The 16,033-nt window shown below is 65.8% G+C and overlaps 1 protein-coding gene across 1 annotated transcript; it reads right to left on the bottom strand.

The window, feature by feature from the left end:
- Positions 1 to 812: 812 nt before the first annotated feature.
- On the bottom strand, positions 813 to 15,413 carry HCN2 (hyperpolarization activated cyclic nucleotide gated potassium and sodium channel 2). The gene is made up of 8 exons (XM_059832024.1): positions 14,922 to 15,413; positions 7,900 to 8,323; positions 4,594 to 4,755; positions 3,289 to 3,507; positions 2,874 to 3,020; positions 2,315 to 2,555; positions 1,970 to 2,134; positions 813 to 1,816 (listed from the first exon to the last, which is right to left on the bottom strand). Exons 1-8 carry the CDS (start codon positions 15,377 to 15,379, stop codon positions 864 to 866), a joined length of 2,769 nt encoding a protein of 922 aa, XP_059688007.1. The 5' UTR covers positions 15,380 to 15,413; the 3' UTR covers positions 813 to 863.
- Positions 15,414 to 16,033: the final 620 nt, after the last annotated feature.

The following is a 16,033-nucleotide window of genomic DNA, read 5'->3' as shown; positions in this document are numbered from 1 at the left end:
GGCGTACGTGCGCGTGCACACACACACACGTGCGTCCGTAGGTGCACACACACAGGCACGCTGGTACACGCAGTGTGTGCCTGCCCCAGCCTTAAAGCCGGGAGTGCCTGTGGGGCAGCGCCAGGGCTCGAGTCCCCAGGCTCCAGTGTCTGCCTCCATCCTAACACTGACTACAGGAAAGTCGGGCTGTGTTTAGCCCCCCAGCCCCAGGGCTGGGGGACAGTGTGTGCGGGGAGTGCTTGCAAGCCTAAGGGTAACCGTCCCTCAGACCCAGCCCCTGCCCCCCCGCCCCCAACTTACCTCCAGTCCTGGACCATCACCCCTCGCCTTGGGTCTGTGGGAGGGGAGGCAGGGACACACGCAGGCGCTGGGGCTGGCCAGCGTGCCTAAAGCCCCAGGGAGGTGTCCTGCGGATGCACACATACAGGTATGTATTCAGGTCATATATATCATATACAGAGTTGATCACGGGGGATGATGCAGCTGTGGCTTCTATGGGGCAGCCAGGGAGGCTGGGGGGCAGCGGGGCTTCGCCGCAGGGAGTGGGAGTTGGGGCCAGACTTTGGTCAGAGGCAACACAGCTGGGGGCTCAGCCCGGTCCCCTGCCATGCCGCCACGGTGGGTGGGGGGGCGCAGAGGCCCCGTGCCCACCCCCGGCAGCTGCCCCACTCTGCAGCGTGCAGTGGGAGGAAGCCAGGGAGTGGGGCTGGCGCCGTGGTGGGGGGTAGCAGTCGGTGGGGCGGCTGTGGCCCTCACCCGGTGCTCCTCGGCAGGGCGGTGCAGGATGGGCACGGGGTGAGACAGGGCTCACTGCCACAGCTTCCTCTGGCACGCTTGTCCCCGCGCCCAGCACAGCGCAGAGGTCACAAGTTGGAAGACAGCCTGGACTTGGCTGGGTCCGTGTCGGGCGTGCTGGCTGCCGAATCCTTGCGGGCCGCCACCGAGTCCTGCGGCAGGGCGGACGGCCCTGCGTGCACTGAGCCCGTGGATGCCGGTTGGGCCAGGGTGCCCCGCGAGGGTGCCTGGCCCCGCAGCCCAACTGGGGGGCCAGGGCCGGGCGAGGCGGTGGCCGGGCCCCCGCCAATGGAGGCGCAGGACTCGCGGGCTGAGGCCGGGGGGCTCTGGGTGCTGCCGGCCACCAGCCCGTGGGGCAGGGAGGGCTGCGAGGCCGACAAGGGCCGCGAATCCTGGCTGAGGCTGCTGGTGTGCAGTGCCTGTGTGCTTTTGTGGGCAGCCAGGCGCTGGGGTGAGCCGGGCACCTGCTGCTGGCTGAGGGAGAGCTGGGAGCCCAGCTGCCCCGGGGCACCTCCGTAGGCAAACGTCCGGCTGGCCAGGGGGCTTTGGGATGGCGGGCTGGCTGCGGCCGCAGCGAAGGTGCTGGTGGAGGCAGGCAGGGCCACGGGCTGCGCCTGGTCCTGTGAGGGCGAGGGGTTGGCATGGGGCACAGGGGGCTGCGGCTGCTGCAGGGGGCTCTGCTGCAGCAAGACGGGGGAAACGGCGAAGGGGCTGGGCACAGCCTGGGCGTACTGCAAGCGGCGCATCATGCGGGGCGAGCCCAGGGCCATGGAGCCCACCAGCGGGCTGGCCATCTGCGGACAGAAGCTCATGGCAACGGCTTGCTGGAGGGTGGCGATGGCAGAGGTGACCTGGGGCTGGACAGGGCTGTACATGGCCGTGTGCTGCTGCAGCTCTGCCTGCTGTACCATCTCCCGGTCGTACTTGACGATCTCCTGGATGATCTCGTTCTCCTGGTTGTTGAAGACGCCTGAGTTGAGGTCATGCTGCACTTTGTGGAGCAGGATCGAGTTCTTCTTCCCTGCAGGGAGGGGGCCAGGACAGGTTGCGCCATGAGACCCTGTGCTGGGGCTACGCTGGGCCCCTCCACCCCAGTCACGGCTGGGCTGTCCTACACTGCTGGGACAGCCCCCTCACCACCGCCCCCACCTCCCCAGAGCCCCCTGTGCCCTACCAATGCGGTCAAGGCGGTCGATGGCCACGGTCTCGAAGGCCCGTCTCATCATAGGGTACTCCTCCAGCACCTCGTTGAAGTTGTCCACCGAGAGCGAGTAGAGGCGGCAGTAGGTGTCTGCCCGGACACTGGCCGTGCGCCGGCCTCGGGTCAGCAGGCAGATTTCTGTGGGGGATACACCGGTGCCAAGGTCAAAACACTGCCAGGGAGGACTGGAAATAGGGGCAGGCCAGGAGCAAGGGGCAAGAACCATTGAGTGGTGGGTGCCCCAGGACAGCACGGGTGTCCTGGTGCCTCTCGCAAGACCCCAGGAGGGGACCTGGGCTCAGCCCCACCAGTGCTCACCTCCGAAGTAGGAGCCATCGGAGAGTTTCATCTCCTTGTTGCCCTTGGTGAGGATGCTGACCACCCCGTGCTGGATGAAGTACATCTTCTTGCCGATGGTGCCTTCGCGGATGATGTAGTCGCCCGGCTGAAACACCTCAAACTTCAGCTTGGTGAGCATCGCCGTGACAAAGTTGGGATCCGCATTGGCGAACAGCGGCATTGAGGCCACCAGCTTGCGGCAGTTGAAGTTCACGATCTCCTGCAGGGGAAGAAGGTGAGGGACCCGGAGGCAGGGCCATGGCCTCCCCCAGGGCAGGCTCACGAACACAGAGGTGTCAGCACACACAGACACCCCAGCACACAAGTCGTGCATGGACACACTCACACTTGGCACTGCAAAGCTGGAGCAAGAGGTGCTCGACCCCACACACGTGTGCTGCAGGAGCCGGTGGGACCCACAGCCTCCCCCACAGCAGGGAGCAGGGGAGCCCTCACTGTGCGGAGGGCTCGGGGTGGGGAGGGTCCCATCCTCACCGCAGCATCCCATGTCCAGCTCTCCAGCCCCCTGGGCCCTTACCTCGCGCAGGGGCTCGTTGAGCTCCCCCAGGATGCTGTCCTCGTCGAACATCTTGCCCTGGTAGCGGTGCTCGTAGTAGTCGTGGATCTTCTGGCGGAAGTCGGCAGGCAGCTTGTGGAAGGACATGTACTGCTCCACCTGCTTGTACTGGGAGGAGAGGCAGCATCAGCACCCAGACAGGCTGGGGCTGCGGGGCCGGGACACCCCACTCCTGTCCCCACTCCATGGGGTGGGTCCTGGGCCCCTCCTGGCTGGCAGGTCCCACTCCACCGCCCCATCCCTGCCCCATGAATGGTATTGATATGGAGCTCTCACCCTGCCTGGCTGCACCCACAGGTGCCGCTGTGGCTCCAGGAGGGGATGCGACAGCCGGGTGCAGGACAGGAGCTGCAGTCCCCGTCCAGCCCAGTCTTACCTTCTCCTGGTACTGGCGCCGGGAGGAGTCCAGCGACTGGATGAGGGCGGTGGCGTGGCCGATGAACATGGCGTAGCAGGTGGCCCCCACGATCATGCTCAGCATTGTCAGCCAGATGTCTGTCATGCTCTCGGGCGCCTGCTTCCCATAACCGATGCAGAGCATGTGGCTCATCGACTTGAAGAGGGCAAAGGAGTACAACTCGCTCCAGGAGTCATTCTGCAGCGACAGGGACAGCGGCGGCGCTCAGCCCTGGCTACTGCACGGCTGCTCGCACACATTTGTGCATGCGTGTGTGCGTGTACAGGCACTCGTGGGTACAACACCCTGACTCAGGCTTGACAGATGATCCAGGTTCTCTGCCTGCATCTCCCGACAGCACTCAACAATAGGATTTTTTTTATTATTATTTGTTTGTTTTTGACAGTCTCACCATGCAGGTGAGATCCAAACAAACCCAAACACCAGGCACGGCTGGGGCTGCGGTGATCCTGCGCACTCCACTCCTTCCCGTCGGGTTTCTGCACCTCACCGCCCACCTGCCTTCGCTTTAGATGATAGGCAGTCATTTTATTTTTTTTTTTTTAAGTTGATGCATAAATGTGCAGTGAGCCCCCGTGAAATGGTGTGCCAGGAACAAGCTTTGAGTTTGTGGCAGCCACTGAGTTATTGCACCACTCACGCTCGGGAGCCTGCGGACATGGCTGGGACAGCGGGCAGCTGCAGGCAGGGATGGGCTGGTGGCTCCTGGGGCAGGAATCCCCCGGCCAAGGAAGCCCCGGGTTCCCTCCCCTCCAGGAGTGAAGCAGCCAGAGAAGGAGAAGCATGAGATGGGGAGGAGAGGAAGGGGAGGAAGCCAGGCAGGGGAAATGGAGCAGAGATGGAAACACCGGCAGAACGGGACGAGATGGACAGAGGGAGAAGAGCCATTTGCAGCAGGCTGCAAGGCTGAGAGGGAGCAATTAGAAACGTGGCCCATCATTATTTATTAATAGCAGCTATGCTGCTAATGAGCAGCAAGAAGGTGGCAGGGGACAGAGCAGAGAGCCATGTCAGCATCTTGTTCCCACCCGGATCGATCCACTGCCCCTGGGTCCTGCAAGACCTCGCCAGGGAGACCGTCTGCAGCAGACGTGGAGTGCCCTGTGCACCCTCCACGCTCACACAGTTGGGGCACTGCAGCACCGGCCGGTGCGGGGATGGCATCTCCTGGGGTCAGCGAAGAGAGGCCAGATGACACGGGGCTGGATGGGGACCTGGGGGGAGCAGGGCAGAGAGCACGGCAGGGTCGGGGCTGGCACTCACCACCATCCCGTTGATGGAGACCCAGCAGTTCTGGGGGAAATCCTGCAGCATGGGCACGAGGAACTGGAGGCAGCCGTCCCAGTGGCAAAGCAGCAGCATCATGCCGATGAGGTTGATGATCCTCATCACTGCGCTGGCCAGGTCGTAGGTCATGTGGAAGATCTGCAGGTGGAGGGGCCAGGGTGGGACGGCAAAGGGTGAGCACAGGGACTGTCCCCCCACTGCCTGGCCCCGCTCGGGGCACCGACCCACACGACCTCAGCTGAAACAGGGACTCGTGGCTGGCCCAGCCCCGGCCCTCCCCGGGGCGGCTGCACTCCACCTGCCCATTTATAGCCAGCGGGATGCCACCACGCTGCCGCCCTGGAAAGCACTAATGGCTGCGAGCTTTGATGAGGATAAGCCAGTGCTGGCGGATGCTCAGGGAGAGCCAAATACTCTGGGCACTGGGGAGGGAGCGGGGCAGCCCCTGGGGCAGTGGGTGCAGGGCGCCGGGCTCAGCCATGGGGCGGCTTTCAGTAAAGAGGGTCCGAGGTACCCACGTCAGGGTGGGGCTGAAGGGAGACCCCCAGTCTGGGGAGAGAGGCCAGGGCAGCTCCACAGTCTGCTCTGCCAGAGATCTCACCCCTGTGGGGACAGGGCTGCGTCCCCCCAGGGCTGGTGGCTACAGGAGCATCAAACGCTGAGACCCATCAGTGACACCCTGGGAGAGGCCCCGGGAGAGCACCCAGCCCACGGCGGGTATGGAATGGAGCCGTGACCGCAGGGACCCACCACGGTGCTCACAGGACCAGAGCTCTGGCCGTGGCGGGGCATGCGAAGGGCCTGCCTCCAGGAGCAGCTGCTGGGTGCTCCGAGCACACCCCTCGCTCCCAGCACCAACCCGCAGCTCCCATGATAGCGGGGCTCCCCCCCCCGCCCGCGTCCCCAGTCCCAGCCTGGCCTTAGCACTTCTCCCCCCAGGGAACCCACACAGGCAAACCCAGGGGGTAGAGACATGTGCTCCTGGTTGCAGACAGCCACAGGCTGAGGACTTGTTCCTTTTCCTTTAATATTTTTAGGGTCCAGAAAAGGTGAATTCAAGGGGGGAAAAAAGAAAGAAAATAAGAAGTTAAGCCCCAACAGTGAAATCCCCAGTCTCTCCCCCGCTGCAGAGCCAAGCCTGAGCCCTACAGCATCGCATCGAGCAGCTGCAGAGCAAGGGTGCAGCAAAGGCAGGGCAAGGGCATGGTGTCCCTTGTCCTCCGCTCCCAGCCCTGGGCTCCGAGGCTGCCTGCCCAGGCAGGGCATGCGGCATGGGCAGGACGAGGCAGAGCCGGTGCGATGTGATGGGGAGGGAACAAGGTGGAGTGCGAGGGGCCGGAGAAGGGGCAGCCCGGGACAAGGGCAGGCATGAGCAGCCCCAGCCCCATCTCTGCCAGCCTCAGGCACGGCCCTTTCCCCCTCCAGCTGGGGCAATCGCCCCCCAGGGCGGCCCCTCCCAGCTGACCCTCTCCCAGCCACCACCGAGGCTGCTGGGGGCAAAATCTGGAACATGCAGCCCCCCCCCCCAAACATTCCCGTGCATCTGCCAGCCCTGACCGCAGCATCTGCGAGAGCAGGAGAGGTCCCAGTGGGGATCAGGGCCACACTCCCCCCCCCCGTCCCCTGTAAGCGGATGCGATTACCAGGATAATCTGCACAGCCACGCACAGGTTTAACTCGTCCCCCGGGCTCTCCCTGCTAAGTCCCATCTAAAAGTGAAAAGGGCGCAGAGCCGGAGCCCTGGCAGGGGAGGGAGGGTGGGGACGGACACACTTTGGGATGGGAGGTTTGCAGGAGGCGTGGGGTGCTCCTGCAGCACAGCCCAGCCCCAGAGGCAGGTGTGGGAGAAGGGCACAGGGCAGGGTGGGATGCGGGCAGGGAGATGCGGGCAGGGAGATGCGGGCAGACTGACTGGAGCTGCAGCCGTTCCCCCCACCCCTCTGCCCCAGGAACCGGGGGCAGCTCCCAGCAGCGCTGTGAGGCTCAGGGCTCTGCCGAGCACCGGCCGGGACAAGCTCAGCCCTGTGCGTAGGGGGAGGCTGAGCCCCCACGGAGCTGTGGGAAGAGCTGCATGTGGGTCACTGGGGGATTTCCCATTGCAGGATCAGGCCAGGACGGAGTCTGACCCCTGACAGCATGGGGCCAGGCCACGGCGGGGGCCGACCGGCACAAACCCCCAGCACCCACCCCAGCTCGCAGAGCGGCCACGTGGCTTTGCATGACAGAGGCGCAGGAAGGAGGGTCTGGTGCCATCCCTGCAGCCACCAGAGCCGATGACACCGTGCCCAGGCTGCACTGCAGGTCCCTGCAGTGCTGCCGGGCGGCTCTCGCCCACCAGAGTCTGCACGGGGGCACGCCGGGCCAAGAGCTGCACATGCCAGGCCTGGGGACACATGCCGGCAGCGGAACAGGAGGAGGAGGAGGGAGCGAAGGTGCTTGCTGCCCCTCCAGCCCGTGGGTGCGCAGCCCGCTCCTCGATGCAGCGAGCACCTGCACAGCCCCAGCCAGCGGAGCTGCCGGGAGACGCCAGCCCACGCGCCGGAGCCACGCAGCAAAGCCGAGCATGCCACATCCTGACACAAAGGCACGTCGCCTTGCAGCCCACGCAGCCCCACGTGCGCCAAACCCGGGCAGCACCCTGCCCTGGGGACACAGGGGTCCCACCGCCCCCGAGGGGCTGGGGCTGCTGCAGCCCTCCCCAGCGCTCCCCGAGGTCCCAGCGGAGCAGGGAGCCAGAGGGGACCAAGGAGTGTCGCCTGCCCCGGCACGGGGGGAGCTGAGCAGGGTGACGCGGTGGAGCTGTCGGCGGAGCACGGAGCGGCACAGCTGCTTGTGCTGGCCATGCTGTCACCTGTGGGCAGTGCGTACCACAGCACCAGGACCGCCTGTGCAAACCCCAGCACCCAGGTGCACACGCACATACACACACAGGGCACAGCCCGGCTGCGGCACTCGGCAGGTCCTGAGGAGCCGGAGGGACTGCCTTTGCGCTGAAGCAGACCGGGAGCGCTCTCATGTCCTGGCTGTCCCCTTGGGGACAGAGCAGAAGGGAAGGCAGGGGATGCCCAAGGACCCCCAGAGCCTCCCCCCTCCAGGGAGGATCACAGTCACCCACCAGCCCTCACACAGCCCCGCAGACCCCGACCAAGCCACCAGCTCCTGGGGCAGCCCCGAGCTCCGCCACCCTCGCAGGGACTCCTCCCGGCTCCCGCTCTCTCCAGCCGGTCCCGCCGCTGTCAGAGGAGGGACCCTCCGCTGGGCTGCATCCCACAGGACCCTTACCTCCTCCCACTGGTGGATGTAGCGGATGAGCCGGGAGAGGCGGAGGAGCCGCAGGAGGCTGAGGATCTTGGTGAAGCGGACGATGCGGAGGGCGCGGGCCGTCTTGTACACCTCCGAGTCTATGCCCTTCTCCACAATGAGGAAGACATAGTCCACAGGGATGGAGGAGACAAAGTCCACCACGAACCAGGTCTTGAGGTACTTCTTCTTGATCTTCTCGGGGTCCAGGATGATTTCTGTGTTGTCCTCAATGACAATTCCTGTCCGGAAGTTCAGCACCAGGTCCATCAGGAAGAAGGTGTCGGAGACCACATTGAACACGATCCAGGGCGCCGTGGTCTCCTCCTTGAAGAAGGTGATGCCCACAGGAATGATGATCAGGTTGCCCACCATGAAGAGCAGCATCGTGAAGTCCCAGTAAAACCTGGGGAGCGAGGCGATGGAGGAGGGTGTCACCAGTGCCCCACAGCTGCTCCCTGCATTGAAGGGACCTGGCCATCATGCCCTGCCCTACGGGACCCGCACTGCCAGGGTGCTGTCCCTCTGACGCCACCTCAGCCACAGTCACCCCTCTCCTCTCCCCAAGGACCATATCCTGCTCCCCCCACTCCAAAACTGCCCCCAGGCCTGATCCTGCAGGCCAGCACAGTCCCACCTGGTTGAGGTAGGGCTGTGTAAGTGCAGAGGAGGGTGCAGGATGAGGCCGGGGGCCGTCTGCTGCAGGGGGCTCTTCCTGCTGTGCTGGTTTGGCCGGAGGTCTGCCCTGAGCACCCAAACCCAGGCAGGTGCCAGAGTGAGGGGAGAACGATGAGGCAGGCGCTGGTAGGGGAGACCTTCCTGCCGAGCCGCCCTGGGGCAGCCCGTGGGCTGGGGACCACCCTCATGCCCAAACCGCCCGCCGCGGCGGGGCCATCAAGCTTTCCACAGGCAGTGCTCAAGGTCACACACGGAGACAGGACAGGAGAGCCCAGTCTCCTCCGCTGCTGCACTGGGAGCAGCCCCCCCCTCCCTGCTCTCAGAGGGGGGACCCGAGGACGGGGGACAGCGTCCCCAGGGATAGCCAGGGCCACCCCACCCCAGCGCCTCCCTGGACCAGGCTGCAGTCCTGGGTTTGGGGGCGTGCAGGGCCGGGGCTGCATGTCAGACCTCGGCAGCGCAGCCGTGATGGAAGGAACCGCCACGGCCCCCGGCGCAGCAGATCACGTACAGCTGCAGCTGGAGCCAGCATCACCCGCAGCCCCGGTCAGACGGCGGAGGAGGGGGGGCGGGTGGCCGCCTTTGCCTCTGCCTCTGCCTCTGCCTGGGCTGCACGGCTCCTCTGCTGCCTCTACCCTCTCCTGCCTCACCCCTGTCCTTCTCTCCTTTCTCCTTGTCCCCATCTTCTGGGCCACCGATGACCTTTCCAAGCGCCTGCAAGGTCACAGCAGCCCTGTGGAGGACACCCCAGCCCCTCGCTCCCCACCTGCGCTCAGCTGGGGGGCAGGAGGGGAGGACGCTCCTCAGTGCCACGTGCACAGACACGCAGGACCCCTGCCCATGCCCCTCCGCTCAGCCCACCCTGCCGCGCTGCCCGCCCCAGGGCAGGAGCCCCGGGGGCTGCAGGCCAACGGGCAGGGGGTGCTCGGGTCATGCTGTGCCCTGGCAACGCTGCCAGGCACGGGGGACATGGGGGGAGACCTCCCGCACGCAGGAAACGGAGAGGAACTGGATCCATTCCCCCTCCCGTGCAGATTAGCGCAGGATCAGAAGGAGAAGAGCATCCCAGCTCCTGACCTTTCTCCAATGACACCTTCCCCATGTGAGACGTTGCCGTGGCAACCGTGAGTGATGTCACTGCTGCACAATGATGACTTCACACCCAGGGCCGGGGAGGAGTGGGCTGTGCTCCCCCCCACACCCCCATGGGCGAGCTCTGGCCGCCAGCACGGAGAGGCTCCAGTGCCGCACGACCCCCTGCGGGCAGCGAGGCCACGGCCGTGGTGGGTCCTGCCGGACCCCCAGGCTCCAGCTGCACGGCAGGACCCTCCAGAGACACTGGTGACGGCAGAGCTGCTGCTGGGGCCGGGGCAGCCCACAGCGGTGGCACCAGGCTGGATCTGTCCTGCAAACCCCCCAGCAGCTCGTGCTGCAAACTGACCCTGCTGCACAAAGCGAGTCCCATGGGGGCATTAGCCATGCAAAACTGTGAAGAACAAATATTAAATAACCATGCCAGCTGGGCAAAACTCTCCTCTGGCTCAAATCCCTTTGCAATCTGGCTGAGCCAGGGCAGAATTCGGCCTGCTGAGAAAGATAAACTGCTCCTGATCCCCCCCCCCCAACACACACGACTGACTCTGTGCAATCTCTTCAGGGACCGGGCTGCGATGCCAACACTTTCTTCCTTGGAGGGCAGTGTGTGCATAGAAAAAAAGATCCAATCCAGGCTACTAAAAATATCTGAAAACAAATTAATTAGGATCCTCAGCACCCCCCTCCCTTGCTCCTGACCCAATTGAACAACAGCAACGGTGACAGAAGATGCCGAAAGCCTCTGCGAGCGGGGGCTGCTGCGTTCCTACTCTATCGCTTGCCCAAAGCCTGGCACAGTGCTGCTGCCCCGCAGGTCCTGGCCAGAAGCCGAGCCGGAGCTGAGCCCCCACACTGCCCCACAGCAAGTCCCAGGGGCCCCACCACGCTCCTGCCCCCAAGACTGCAGAGCACGTCCCTCCACAGAGCTGCTGCCTCCTTGGCCCCTCCAAAACCCCGATGAAGACCCTGAGGCCGGAGAGGTGCGGAGCAATCCCAATGGCTGCACCAGCAAAGCCTCCCCGTCCATCTGCTGTCACTGCCTGGGAGGGGGCCAGGAGAAGTCCTCTGAGCTGTCCAGGAGGGCACGACCACAGGACACCAGGGACGTCCCCACTCAGCTCCATCGCTGGCACACAGAGCTCTGGGGCACTGCCCGGGATGATCCAGCCGCCTCAGCATGCTCAGTGCAACACATCGCTCCCCTCTACGGTGATCCCATTGACCAGGCACTGAGCCGCCCGCTCGCCAGCCGGCCCAGGTGGACAAAGGTCCCCGAGACCCCACTCTGCAGGAGGTGCCCCCCAGGGCTGAGCCCCTCGGGCCGGGCTGGGGCCCTGGCTACAAACAGCCGGGCTGCCCAACAGGCGGGAGCAGCACGGGATCGGTGCAGGAGCAGTGCAGGATCAGTGCAGAATCGGAGCAGGATCGGCGCTTTGCAAACTCACACTAAATACTCATCTTCTAAAAACGAGGTCGCTCTTAGAAGTGGGTTAAGAAGCCAACAGCAGAAGTTTGCCCAAGCCGAGCGAGCGGTGACATACAGCACCCAACACACCGTCCATGCCCCTGCATCCCAGTACAGCCAGTTGTGATGAATGACTGGTGCTGCTCTTGCCTGGAAAAGCCTTTTACCCCGGGGGTCCCTGGGGAGGGGGGATAAAGGCTTTGCAAACTGCTCAAGGTCCCAAACCTTCACAATCCCCCCCGGGAGCTGGTCGCAGCCTTTCTTCCCTTATGACTGAGTGGTGGCTTTCAGCCACCCTCCCAGGTCCAGCTGCCCCACACTGACACTGCAGAGGGGGAGAACAGCTCCCCGACACGCTCACCGGAGGGAATGGTTAACACTGGGACCAGCAGCAGCTCACAGCGCTGGCACGCACATCGGGAGCAACTGCAGCCAGCGAGCCCAGTCCCTCTGCTCAGGAGTCCCGACGGTGGCACCAACAGGTCAGTGGCACCATCCAGGCAGCAGCAAAGCCCCAGGAACCATTTTAACCCCAGAAGAGGAAGGCTCTGGCCAAGCAGCACCAGGGACACGTGCTCTGGATGTGGCTTCGCCCCCGATTCAGGTGGGGGAGCGGCTCTTGCAATAGAGATTCACCAGCAGCGAAAACCCATGGCTCAGTCCCAGCCCCACACCTCGTGGGAGGCTGCAAGTGCCGGGCTGGCAGGAGGGGATGCCGGCATAGCCGTATCAGGTGGCCCCATGGTGGTCACGGGGAGACAGGCACTGCCACCACCACTGACTCACCGGCTGTGCGCAGCTCGCAGCATTACCGCTGCATCCAGCAAGGCGCCTGGGCTGAATCCTCCATCCCTGGCTTATGCAAGCCTCTCACTGCGCGAGAAGGGGAAGGGATTGACCGCGGAGCTGGACCAGCCGGTCCCCGGGCTTCTGCTCCCCAGGAATGCCACCAGCCTCCTCCTCAGCCCTGGCCCCGTGCGCGTCTCTGCCCCCGAGGCCTCGCAGCACCCCCGGCCCCACACACGCCTCTGCCTGGCTCCCGAGTGCGTACGGGGTGTAAAGATGGGAGCCAGACCACCAACATGCCCCAGGTCACTGCAAAACGAGGGCTGGATGTGGCCTCTCGGCTCCCAGTCCCGCTCCAAGAGCAATACCCCTGTTGCAGAAACACCAACAGAAATAACAAAAAAGCCGACGCTAGCTGGGGTTTTTCTTCCCATCAATAAAGACCAGAAGCAGTGAAGACAACTGAGCACAGCACCTGAAAGGAGGTGGCTCTGCTCGACACTGTCTACTTCAGCACAAAATTTACAAGGTCTCTTTTATCAGATTTGCAGCTCGTGATCTCAACCAGCCACCCAGGCTGCTTCCTAATAATTCAATATTTATGTAAAAAGCAACTTTCGTTCCTGGAGCAAGTCTGCCCCTGAATTTTGCATGAATAACCGCAGCGCCGTGTCCATGAGGAGACAGGATCTCTAAACAGCTCCGATTATGAAATGATGTCACATATGCAGATGGGTAATGATTTTATCTTAAGATGGGAAAATGGGTTTTGCAGGGCAAAGACGGCTGGGTTCATGCTCCATTATGATTACTAGATAAACATCGTATTTTTTTTTTAAGGCAGGACAATGTGGAATAGATGGACACACGTCCTCAACATACACAAGCAGAGTGGGCTCCGCACGACTGGGCTTTCAGCCCTGCGTTGAGCCGATCCTGTTTATGTGCATGTTTGTAGACCTAGACGATGCTGTGGCTTTGCCTGCAGCTCCTCCCCGCTGGGCAGGGAACTCTCCTACGCCACTTGCAGCATCAAAACACAGGCAGCGGCTCTTCCCCAATGGGTTTCAAGACTTGATAGCGACTCCGGGAGGGATGGAGCCAGCGCGGGGCAGGCTGGCCAGGGTGACTCCCCAAGGTCACCCTGGCGCAGACCAGCACCCACCCACCCGCCGCTAGTGCCAGCCCGGGGAGCGACGTTGCTGCACCCCAGGGAAGCCTCCGAGGCCTCGCTCCTGCTGCGGGCTCACCACAGGGAGACCCTGCTCTCGGCAGCACCGTGGCTCTGGCAACAGGACCACAACTCTGCTGGCTCGGAGTCGGGCGCAGGAGCGGGGCAGGTTCTGGCCCTGTGCAGTTGTGGCAGGGCCAGGCCATCACCCCCCTCCCAGCCTTCCCCAACAGCCCGCAGCTGCCGAGGGCAAACGGAGCACTGGTGGCACGGCGGGGCAGAGTCCCCCAGCTCGCGAGCCCCCGTGTGCCGAGGGTCCGCCTGGCACCACCACACCTGCCCAGTCACGGCAGGGACAGCAGAGCTCCCTCTGCCACAGGACTGGCGATGGCCACGTGGTGCAGCCGCTCCTCGCCCTGGCTCCGCAGCAGAACTGGTGCCCAGCCGGCGAGTCAAGGAGGGGGCTCCGATGGATACCTTCAGCAGGTTCCCAATGGGAACATCTGCCGCAAGGGTGCAAGACACCTGTGTGGGAGGTGAGCCCCAAGAGGAGGCTGAGGGCCTCCGGCTGCTCCTTGGGAAGATGTCAGATCACCCCAGAAGCAGTGCACAAGGGCAGGAGCAGGAGGTGCAGACGCTGGTCCCTGCTCTGAGCCCACCCGGCCAGATCAGACCCCACTGCCCACAGCTCCCTCCACCTGCCCCGGGGATCCCTGTGCTGGTGGGGACCCACTGGCGCCAGGAGTGAGCAGATCCCAGGGTCCAGCTCAGTGGTGTCCCTCACACCAGCATCCAGCAAACCCTCCCTCGAGCCTCCCCAAACCACACACCAGAACAGCAGCAGAACAACTTGGAGCTGAGCCCCACGCTCCCCCCAGCCCCTTCAAGGTCGCTGGACCAGGGGCCCCGGATGGCTGGCTCGCCAGCAAGGTCTCAGCCACCCATCCCTGCCAGGTGCCGTGCCGCCTGCCCCAGCCAGTTGAGCCATACATTCCTCCTGGTAGCCTGCACATGACCCGGGAAGCATTCGCCACTTCGGAGCATCCCCAGGGCTCAGGGGCTGCAAAGGAGATGGAGCTGCAAAGCCTCTCTCCCCGGGTTTGCCATTCCTCAGCTGGAAGCCACAAGGGCTGGATCTTGAGGACTCTGGTCCTCTTGGGAGCAAGATTAATCCATCCCTCCTCAAACTCCCTGAATCTTAGGGACAGGATCAGGCCTCCTTGGGGGAGGGGGAGCCTTCACACAGCTCTGCTTGGCAGCGGAGAGAGCAGCACGTCCTCCAGCCCAGAGCCCCGACGCCGTGAGGGGAGGGTGACACCTTCCCTTTGAGGGGTTTGGGGGCAGAGCCAAAGCCCGGTGGGGCTCCAGAGGGTCCGTGCTGGGCCGAGCCGTCTGAGGCCCCGGGAAGGACGGGGGGGTGCCCTTGCCCGGGCAGCCCCCTGTCAAAGCAAAGGGCCCTTGGCACCCCCGGATCGACGGCTGCTCCGCTGGGGAGGGGGATGCCGAGCCGCCAGCCCCTCCCTGCACACAGGCGACAGCATCCGCGCTGCCACCTCCAGCACAGCTCAAGGTGCCCTCTCCAGGGCACGGCTCGGCCCGGCCTCCCCTTCCCCGGCCGGCGGGGCCGCCCCGGGCTCCGCTCGCCCCCCGTCCCCACCCGCCGTCGCCAGGGCCGGATGCTCCGGCCCCGCGGGATGCTCCGGCCCCGCGGGATGCTCCGGCCCCGCGGGATGCAGCCGGGCGCGGGGCCGCGGAGCCCCGCGGGGGTCCCGGGCGCAGCGCTCGCCCCCCGCCCGCTCGGGCGCGCACCTGAAGTCGCTGTAGGGGTGGATGATCCAGGCCCCCGCCGACTTGACGCGCTCCTGCTCCCGCTCCACCGCCTTCTGGGAGCCGAACATCCGCAGCGAGAACTTGTTGACGCCGGGCTGGAGCATCGCCCCGAACTGCCGCTGCATGAAGCTGGCCTGGCTCCCGCGGGCCTCCTCGCCCGCATCCTCGCCCGCGCCCTCCTCGGCCGCCTTGGCCCCGCCGGGGGACGCGCCGCCGCCGCCGCAGGAGAAGGAGACCTTGGGCTCCCGGGGCGGCTCCGGGCCGGGGCTGCGCGGCGGCTCCCCGCGCCGGCACTCGCCGTTCGGGGATCCCTTCCCGCCGCGGCCCCGCGCCCGCCCCGCCGCCGCCGCCGCCGCCGCCCCGCCGCGCTTGGCCGCCTCGGCCGCCTCCTCCTCGGCCGCCGCCTCCCCGCCCGCCGCGCCGCGGCCCGCCCGCATCCTGCCGCTGCCGCCGCCGAGGCCACCGGCGGCCGAGTGGCGCCCGCCGCCGCGGCGGGGGCGGGCCGGGGGCGGGCGGCGGGGCCGGGCCGTGGACAGAGCGGCTCCGCAGCTCCCCCCGCCGGCACGGCTCTCGCCGCCGGCACGGGCGACCGGGGCCGCCCCGCTCCGCCCCGCCCCGCCCGACGGCCCCGGCCTCTCGCGGGGGTGCCGGTGTCCCGGCCCTCGGCAGCGCGGCGCCCCCCCGGGGGGCTCCGGGGCCCGGCGGCCGCCGGCCCATCCGCCCCGCCGGGGAGGGAGCGCTTCGGGCGCTGCCCCGGGAAAAGCCCATTCGCGTCCCCCGCCCCGCGTCCCGCTGCCGGGCGGCCCGAGCCCACCCCCGGGCCGGGGACGGACCCCACAGCCCCGCCGGCCGCAGGGGCTCCGTGCGGACCGGGAAGACGCGGCTTCACCCCCTCACAGTCCCGGCAACCTGCCGCCCGCCTCACCAGCCCGAGCCCAGACCCGGCCCGGCCCGTCGCCCCCGGGGCTGAGCCCCCCCCCGCCCCGAGCGGCGGCGGGAGGACCCCCCGGGGTGGGCGCAGGGCGGGCTGGCGGGGACGCAGACCCGCGACTGACGCCCCGGGACACGGCGGCTCCCGCACGTCCCAGAAG

This window comes from Gavia stellata, chromosome 32 (genome assembly GCF_030936135.1).
Source record: "Gavia stellata isolate bGavSte3 chromosome 32, bGavSte3.hap2, whole genome shotgun sequence".
In the NCBI taxonomy this organism is placed as follows: Eukaryota; Metazoa; Chordata; class Aves; order Gaviiformes; family Gaviidae; genus Gavia; species Gavia stellata.
The sequence above is the reverse complement of the archived record's forward strand: the minus strand, read 5'-3'. Positions and strand labels throughout refer to the sequence as shown.